The sequence below is a fragment of the Chaetomium globosum genome, genomic scaffold (genome assembly GCF_000143365.1).
Source record: "Chaetomium globosum CBS 148.51 scaffold_7 genomic scaffold, whole genome shotgun sequence".
NCBI lineage: Eukaryota > Fungi > Ascomycota > Sordariomycetes > Sordariales > Chaetomiaceae > Chaetomium > Chaetomium globosum.
In genome coordinates, this window is record NT_165982.1 from 1,500,081 (window position 1) to 1,508,688 (window position 8,608).

The 8,608-nt window shown below is 56.5% G+C and overlaps 5 protein-coding genes across 5 annotated transcripts in view; 1 reads left to right on the forward strand and 4 right to left on the reverse strand.

Moving 5' to 3' along the window:
* The window catches only part of CHGG_10062 (uncharacterized protein), a gene marked incomplete at both ends in the record, with an annotated part of 3,041 nt that extends 1,668 nt beyond the window's left edge, over window positions 1-1,373 (reverse strand). Inside the window, one exon of the mRNA XM_001227988.1 lies at window positions 324-1,373. Coding sequence (XP_001227989.1) covers window positions 324-1,373 — 1,050 coding nt within the window. The remainder of the gene's footprint in view (window positions 1-323) is intronic.
* A 773-nt stretch (window positions 1,374-2,146) lies between these two features.
* CHGG_10063 (uncharacterized protein) lies at window positions 2,147-4,465 on the forward strand (the record flags this gene model as incomplete). Its single annotated transcript, XM_001227989.1, has 4 exons — window positions 2,147-2,266; window positions 2,507-3,240; window positions 3,522-3,531; window positions 3,647-4,465. The coding sequence occupies 4 exons, from the start codon at window positions 2,147-2,149 to the stop codon at window positions 4,463-4,465; spliced, it is 1,683 nt and encodes a 560-aa protein (XP_001227990.1).
* A 906-nt stretch (window positions 4,466-5,371) lies between these two features.
* On the reverse strand, window positions 5,372-6,108 carry CHGG_10064 (uncharacterized protein; the record flags this gene model as incomplete). Its single annotated transcript, XM_001227990.1, has 2 exons — window positions 5,372-5,905; window positions 6,013-6,108. 2 exons carry the CDS (start codon window positions 6,106-6,108, stop codon window positions 5,372-5,374), a joined length of 630 nt encoding a protein of 209 aa, XP_001227991.1.
* A 618-nt stretch (window positions 6,109-6,726) lies between these two features.
* CHGG_10065 (uncharacterized protein) lies at window positions 6,727-8,063 on the reverse strand (the record flags this gene model as incomplete). Its single annotated transcript, XM_001227991.1, has 4 exons — window positions 6,727-6,767; window positions 6,829-7,551; window positions 7,674-7,928; window positions 7,979-8,063. 4 exons carry the CDS (start codon window positions 8,061-8,063, stop codon window positions 6,727-6,729), a joined length of 1,104 nt encoding a protein of 367 aa, XP_001227992.1.
* Window positions 8,064-8,249: 186 nt separating this feature from the next.
* Window positions 8,250-8,608, reverse strand: part of CHGG_10066 (uncharacterized protein) — a gene marked incomplete at both ends in the record, with an annotated part of 1,968 nt that continues 1,609 nt past the window's right edge. The window contains one exon of the mRNA XM_001227992.1: window positions 8,250-8,474. Within this exon, the coding sequence (XP_001227993.1) occupies window positions 8,250-8,474 (225 nt within the window). The remainder of the gene's footprint in view (window positions 8,475-8,608) is intronic.

The following is an 8,608-nucleotide window of genomic DNA, read 5'->3' on the forward strand; positions in this document are numbered from 1 at the left end:
CAAAGAAAAAAAACAAATAAATAAGAGACTAGAATACAAATCAATCACCTTGCGATACGTCACCAACTCAGCTCCTATGGCCCGTATTCAGCCCCCAGGGCCCCGTGTTAAAACCACACTCCCACAACAGCGGGAGATAAGAAATAAGAGCGTTCATGATCAAGAACACGAAACGCCCCAAAGGCCAAGATAAAACTCCCCAGGGACCCGCTGCCCCCGGCTACAACATAAAAAGTCGCCCCCCTGCGCGAAACGGGAAGCTAACCCCATCTGGCTCCATCCGCCCATCCCCCCTCGTAACAATCATCACGCCCGGCCCTCACCCCCCTCAATCTCATCCCCCTCCCCCCTTCCCCCAACTCCACCCTCAACATATCAAACTCAGTCATCGGCGGCCGATACACCCTCGTCCGCCCCGTCTTGCTCCTCCCCGTCTCGGCACTCGGCAGCACCACATCCCCCTTCGAGTGCGCCCTGAACGTGAGGGTATCCGCAAACAGGTCGATGCTGTTGCGCTCGGCGCGCGGGCAGAACCCGGCGTTGAGCACGTTGTTGCTGCGCGCCATGCACTCGACGATATCCCCGCTGAGGTAGGCGTGGATGCCGTCGGCGGGTATGTATAGCGCGTCGCCGGGTTGGAGGGTCAGGAAGTTCATGCAGGTTAGCGCGACGAGGGAACCGGGGTCTTGCGCGCTGTATTGGTTTTGGAGGCGCGGGAGGAGGTCCAGGATGTAGGCTGCGTTGCTGAGGTCGGGTTTTGGGGTGGAGAGGAGGTGTTGTTGGGCTTGTTTGATGGTGGTGTCGTCGGCTTTGAGGATGTTGCGCGTTACCTCGCGCAGTGTCTGGTTGGTCCATTGCGTGGTGTTGGACGGGACGAAAGAGCGAAGGGCGGGGAGCGTGAACAGGGGCTCAATTTCGGACAGTGGTTTGAACCCTGCGAAGACCTCAAATTTGGAGAGTGCAACGGCGATTTCAGGTTTGTGGTTTGGGTCGGTGAAGTTCTCGGGGTCTTTGGCGTGCAGTTTGGCAGCCAATTCCTTGTTGGGGTGGATTTGTAACGGAAGAGCCTTGGCGATAGACAAGATCTTGGGAAGGAAAGGCAGTTGGCCGCCCAGTTCATCGATCACCTTCTTGCCGAGCAGCCTTTCCTTATCCTTGTCGAGGACGTCCTTGAGCAGCTCGCCCGTCTTCAAGACCCGGGCAGGGAAGTCGGGATAGTCCCCGAACCACATCTCGGAATAAAATTCATCGTCCTTAATTTCGAGGTCCTTGACTGTCTTTCTGCAAAGTTGCGCCGCGAGTGACTGCTGCCCCCGCTTCCCCCAGGGGTAGTTGTTGCAGCTTCCGGACAGTTGGAATACACGGCCAGTCATGGTGATGATGCTGAGGTGGAGATAGAAGAAGTGCTGAGTTGTTTACTCTGGCTGATATCATGAACTTTATTGATGATGTTTAGATATCTTGTAGTCTCCAGGTTACAGGTTACTGGTTACAGGTTACAGGTTACATCCTAACCAATGTCGTCATAACCCATGGCGTCACCATTTCCGGCCGTGGGGCCGAGTGAGTGGAGCCTACGGGCCGGTCTTAGCCCGGAAGAGTGGGTCCTACTCCGGCTGCCATTCAGGAATCACCGGGATGGTGGCTTCGGAATATTACTCCCATAGGTTACAGGTGAGCACGAAGAGTAGACAGGTGACACGCCCAATAACCCGTTTAGCGGCGATGGGGCTTTGACTATGCCGAGCCAGGTAACGTATGGGAAGAGGCGGCCCCCATACCTAGCCTGATGCTCGATTGTAGAAGCGTCATTGAGTCCATCTAAACTCATTTCGTCTTCTTTTTTGCAGATGTAGTTTCTTTTACTCGGCCCTATTGCCCTTTTAAATTCCACTGTTTTAGACTAGACACGCTAGAGCGCTAGATAATTACCAAGTTCGGACTGGAGCTGCGCGTCGCATCTTGAAAGTTGGAACAGAGCGATCTTGATTGGCGCCATTGATGTCATCGCCCCTTTCTTTATTAATCGGTGCTCCACGCAACATCTCCCCATCCGAACTCGATGGGAACAGCAGTTCATCTCGACTCCGTCGTTGTAGACACACGGCTGCGACGAATATTAACCGGACTTTCCTCGACACTCAATATGCAATTTGAGAACCCTTTGACCACAGATAAGGGTCTGGGAGCTACCGTGAAGGACCTCCTCCCAGTCCCGGCCACAGATCCCGCTGACCTCGATGTTGGGGGCCAAGATTCCACCACAGTACCGGGGGATGGACCAACATTCTCCCATGCTCTGGCCACGGAAACACGTGATAGTGGGAACCAAACAGAACATTACGCCAAAAAGGATGTTCTAGATTTGGGGTGGAACGAGCCGAAACAAAAGATTGCCGCGCCCCTAATCTCCGGCATGGATAATGAAGAGCTCTGGCTGCTGATTAGGCGATTCAACAAAGTACGTGCTCCTCCGAGAGTTGGCACTAGATGCATCAGTTAACAGAGCCAGCAAATCTACGATGTCAAGGCCACTCCTTACCCGCCTCCTGGCGGCCTGGACCTCAATATCGCTGACGATGAGGAATTTTCACCTGACAAAATGCGGGCCAACATCGAGAGGCTTTACATGACGGTTGGCGTTGGCCTTCTCGCCGCTTGGAAGCATGTTGCACGACTTCGGTCGTGGCGAGAGAGAAAACGCACTACCTACTTCGCCGCGGCATATTTCATTGCCTGGTCCCTGGACATCTTGACTCCCCTTCTGTCTGCTGTTTTGCTGGCACTTATTGGATCTCCTCGCGCGCGCGAGATATTGTTTCCGCCGGTCCCGGTTGCTCTAGTCGACAGCAAGACTGGTAGTGTGCAGAAACCCATGGCCGGTGTCCTCGGCAGTCATGACAGCGCTACGGGCGCGCCAGAGAACCACAAAGGCGAGGCTGTGGAGCAGGAAGCCAGCAACTTTGTCAGTGGCATTGCTTCGGTTGCCCTAAGCAGCGCTGCGGGTAAACATCCTCAAGGAGATCCAGACTCCGATGATTATGTGGCTGTGGACGCAGCTCCTGATCCGACATCCCTCGCAGCTAGCACGGCCGACGCCAAGGATAAGGCGAGTGGCCGGAAGACAGGGCCGAAGCACGACAAAACGAAGGTCCCTATGGAGACGGTTATTTGGACCAAAATGCGGCCTATCATGCACACGATTGGCACCATCGCGGACACCTGGGAGCGTCTTGCCAAGTAGGTCCTACCCAATATGAGTACAGGAATAGCACAGACAGTACTGACCTTTGGCAGCGCTCTCTCTCCTATCCCGATATTCTCCTCCGAAATCTACCGTCTCCGCCTCGTCTCTATCCTCCTGCCTCTTTTGGCCGGTTTCTCTCTTTGTCGTAACTCTCTACCGCCTAGTAAAGTCTCTCTCGTTCCTAATGGGCGCAGTTTTCTTTGCCGACCCAATCCTTCTCACGAGGCTTTAACTGGCTGAAGCTGGACCATTCCCAACTGGCAAAAGCTGCTAGAGGCTCGCAAGTGAGTCTCTCGTCTCCTCGCCTCCAATATCGCCGACCAGCCGCATCTGTACCAAGTCACTAACACTCCCCTCTCTCAACAGCACAATCTCAAGGCGCGCCCCATTAACGCCTAGCTCACCCTGACGCTCCTCCGCCACGGCGAAGCCAATCACGGCCCGCTCCTCCACCCCACGCACACTACCCACGCAGACCAACCCGCCGAACTGACATCCCAAGACCTCGACACATCAGACGGCTCCCCACCTCTGAACGCAACACCCTCTGAGCTCAACGCCGCCATCACCCCTTCCCCTTCAACAACCACTACTCATAACCCCACCCCCACCCACAACCCAGCCCACCACCACCCCACCACCACCAACAAAATCCTCTCCCTCTTCAAAGGCACCACGCGCGGCGCCGTCAAAACCGCCATCGGCACCGACACGGTGCGCGCCAAAGCAGGCAGCGCGCCGGCCAAGAACCGGCTGGGCGTGATCCCACCCCGCAAGGACAAGGACAAGGACACGACCGCCACCAGCGACCCGGACCTGTCCTCCTCACGTGCAGCAGTAGCAGCAGCAGCAGCGGGCCCCGCCGAGTTCGAGGCGCGGCACAACGGGCACAAGGGCACGGTGTACCTGTCGACGGGCGGGGCGACGGTGCCGGTGGTGGCGTTTGGGCTGGGGCATAAGGGGCATAAGGGGGACGGGGATGGTGTGAAGGCGGTGTGGAGCGTGCCGGTGGCAGATGTGGTGGAGGTTCGGAAGATTGGGGGGTATGGGTGGAAGGCGAAGTTGGTGGTGGGGTGGTCGATGGAGCGGGAGGTGAAGGATGGGTTGGTGATTCGGACGGTGGTGGGGGAGGAGTATAAGATTACGGCGGTGCCGTTGAGGGATGAGTTGTTTAATCGGCTGGTGGCGGTGGGGGGGCAGAAGTGGGAGGCTTGGTGAGGGGAGTTGGGATAATACGATAAGTGAAACCTGGAGTTAACGAGGCTGTTCATCGGCGCAGAAGGCGTTGTAAGATCTTCTGTAGATTCTGTGTGTATGTTGGTTTAACACTGTGCCTAAGATAAGGTACCCGGGTACCTTCTCGCGCTATATGTATTAGGTCCGCGCGCCTGTTTTCCAACGAGGACCACCAGCCACCTGTCAGGCTCAGTGGTTACTGGCGGTGGTCCTCTAAACCCCGGGTAGTAGTTCGCCTCTTCCATATTCAAAAGGTTGTAGGTTCGAGCCTCCGGGGTTTCGGCGCAAATACCCAATTAGGGATTTCGTAACCGGACCACCCTCCCTCTCCCAGGCAGCTGACTTTTCGCACCTAACTGGTATCCAATGAGAGGGGGGCTGGTCGGTGAGCTTTTGCTAGTTTTTTGACCACGCTCGATGCCTGCCTTTTTCCCAGCCATTCTCTGTGTTGTTTATTTACCTACCTAGGTAGGTACCCCAAATATCCACTGTCACCATTCGAGATTCGATAACATCAAATGTAGACATGCTCACATGCAGGTTACCTTTCCTGTAAACATACATCCTTTTTTGAACTGGAGACACGTTTGGTACACCACTCGAAGGTGCGGCTCGCTAAAAAAACAATCAATCATCGATGACCAGTTTCCGAACGTCACAGTCGAGCAAAAACGGATGCACGAAATCCCGGCAAAATGACTGCATTAGGCATTTCTGTCTATCATGCAACCATAGAAACCCTGTCTCTAAAGTCCCCAGCCCAATCGAACAAAAACATCATTCCCAACACCATCATTAAAAATATTGATCGTCGTCAGAGAAGACTAACCCCAAAACTCGTCATCTTCCCGACGCACCCTCAAGCAAGCACCACAACCCACAAAAGGGTCAAGACCCCCATAGCCCCAACAACAGCAGTGTTCGAAATGCTGCTCTGGGCGGCGCCCGCCTCCAGGTTGCGGCGGCCGTCTTGATATTGCCGCCCTGTTGCCCCGAGGGCGGCAAGCCCTTGGCACCGGACGAGTTAGACGACTTGGTGAGGTCGAATGCCCAGCGGTAGCACGGCTCTTGCGCCACCTGCGGCATCTTGCCCGCCTGGTCGCCACAGGCGTTGTAGAGCTCAGACACCTTGGCCCAGATCGGGAGGATGAACGTCGTGTGGCGGGTCTGTTGGAAGCGGTTCAGATCGTCCGAGCCGGAGGTTTTGAACCGGGTCTTGAAGTCCATCTCCCCACACGTGTCGCGGTCCACGCCGCCCATCTTGTCGGCCATGGCCTTGAGGGACGGCGCGTAGGTTGGTGTGGGTGTGAGTTGCGGTGTGATGCGGGCGGCGACCTGCGAGCACTTGTCTGGGTTGGTTGGTGTGCCGGTGCCCGTTGGGCCGGCGGGAACCTTGGTGAGCACGAAGACTGATGGCTTTTGCTGAGATGTCGCAGTGTTGGTGGCGGGGGAAGGGCCGGGCGTTGCCCGATGGGAGCGCCCGGGGGGAACCTGGCTGGGGAGTGAAAAGTGCCGGGAGTTGGTCTGACGGCGGGGGCCGTGGCGACAGGAGTGAGAGGGAGTTCGGCCGCGGTAGCCAAGGCCAGGAGGCCGGTGAGAACCGGAAGAGCGATAAAGGAACGCATGTTTGTGAGAGTAGGCTAATCTAGCAATGTGTATCAACGTTGATGGGTGGCAAAGCTGAAGCAATGAACCAAAATGAGGCAATATTGTGGACTTGGAGCTGAAGATGCGAGAAAAAAGTTGATGAAGATGGAAGAGAGGGAAAGGCTGCAGAAATCTCTCTTATGCTTTGAAGCAGCAAGCCGCCGTTGCCTCCGCATTCCTGTCCCTTCGCCCACGCGCTTTCTTGATCTGGGAGGTGTATATTTCCCACTCCGCAGGCACTGTTGTCAAATCGACCAAATCACCACGAACCTTCCGTTTCAGCGAAAAAGATTCTGGATATCGCGCGGGGAAAGACCATCCCAGGAATGGGACTTTTCTCTCAGAGGTTAGCAGTTGCCCATCAAAAGGTTCCGACCTTGGAAGTGCATGACGTTCTAATTTAGACTGCTTGACGGTAGCCATCCAGCCAATTCTTCAAAGAAGCCGTTTCCTCCGTTGGCTGACGGATTTGCGCACATTCGTTGCGCAATGCACCACGACATTGTTTTATTCCTAAAATGGCAAGGCATACCGACCACAATTTGAGCCCATCAAAGAGTGAGCGAGACTCTGAACCAACGTTTCCCCCTGAATGACTAAAATCCAAACAAGTTCTCATCCTCCACATATCCCCATTCTGCCACGGGTTATTAGCACTCATCATTAGTATTTGCACCAAAGACAAGATCACGACGTACCTTTCAGGGCCGGCAACGCAACCATGCGCACCAAGCCAGGCGGCCCACACAAAAAGACAGCGCTGCCCTCCTCGGGCGGAAACAGCACCTTCTTCAACAGGTCAGCATCCACCAACCCCCTCTCCCCCTCCCACCCCTCCCCGGCATCACTCAACACATGCGTCACCTTCACCCGGCCCTCACTCTCCCTCTCAAACCGATCCAGCTCCCCCTTCAACAAAATATCCCCCTCACTCTTATTCGCATCCACCGCCCTCACCTCCGTCCCATCCCCATCTCCTTCCCCACCGCCACCTCTCATCCCCTGCATCACAGCCGCCATCAGCGCGTACCCCGGCGTGATGCCAGACCCGCCCAGGACCAGCGACACGCGCGGAAAGCGCAGCCGCCGCGGCTGCGGCACGAACGCCCCCGTGATCAGGAACTCGGAGTTGCCGAGGTACACGATGTCGCCCGTCGGGCCCCGGATCTCGACTTCCTCGCCCAGCGGCATACAATCGAGCAGGTTGGAGAGGGCGCCGCCGGGCTTGGGAGGGCGTGGGGAAGTAGGTTTTGATGGGTTAGGTCGAAGGTGGAGGGAGTGGTTGTTGGGGGGTGGGGTGGATGAGGATGACGGGTTGGGGGTTGGGGGTTGTTGTGGTTGGGGTTGGGTGTGGAAGCGGGTGGTGGGTGATTCGGGAGGGGTCGGCGGGTTCTTTCTTGGTTTCCTTTCGTCCCTTCTCTCTGTCTGGGGAGTTGCTGGCCCCAGCGGCCGCCCGCGCTGGACTTGCCGGTGGGGAGGGCATGACGGGCCGGGTCGGTGTGTATGGCCGGACGAGCATCTTGTCTTTCAGGTGGAAACCTACTTGGAGGTGCTGGCATGTCCCGAGGCCAAGTTCGGGCTCTTCCCGGGGGTAACTCAAACGTGTAAGTCCGGGTATCGTCGCTGATCTCACGCCGGTCGACCAGCTTGACGGGCACCCAGCGGTGCTTCTGCAGGGCTAGCTGCGCTCCTTCCTCGCCCTGTTTCTGGGCATCCTCTGCCCGCTTTTTCGAAGCTTTCTCGGCCGTCTGCTTGATGTAGTTGGCCGTCTTTTCCGTCACCGCACCCAGGATGCATTCTGCCACCGGTGTTAATGAAGGGCCTCAACCACTGGCAAGGGCTGCCTACCTTGCAACTTCTTGTAACCATAATCATCGTGAATACTGGAGAATTCTTCGGTAGTGTCGTGGTGGCACTTGCCTGCGTGAGACATGATGGCCGCCTCGCCACCTGGATGCCAGGCAAGCACGCTCGTCGCGTCGTACACCTTGTTGTCCACCACGATCCAACAGTCACCTTCCTTATCGTGCTTCTCAATTTCCTCGCGAGTGAATTGCTTCTGCGGTGTGGCCGCGTCATGCTTCGCTTGAGCAGTCCTCACCTCCTCAGACGGCTGCATCTATCTCCCTTCCCCAGCAGCGGCCTCGGTTGGGTGCCGGAACACCACCGCCGGACTCCCGTCCTTCTCGTCCTGCACCGTCTCCGTCTTGACGGTATACCACGAATTGTTCATCATGCCCAAGATATTCCACTTGAAATCCCTCGGCTGCATATTCTTGCCCGCATCCGAGCACCTCACTATGACACTCGGCGCCCTCACCAAGTCCGCCAACGCCACCTCCACCTCCCAAAACACCCACGCCCAGAACCTATTCCCATGCCTAATCGGATACTCCGGAAACTGCCTCTCCGCAAACAACCAACTCTCCCCCCCATCAATCGACACCTGCACCATCTGCGACCTCCAAGCATCCAGCT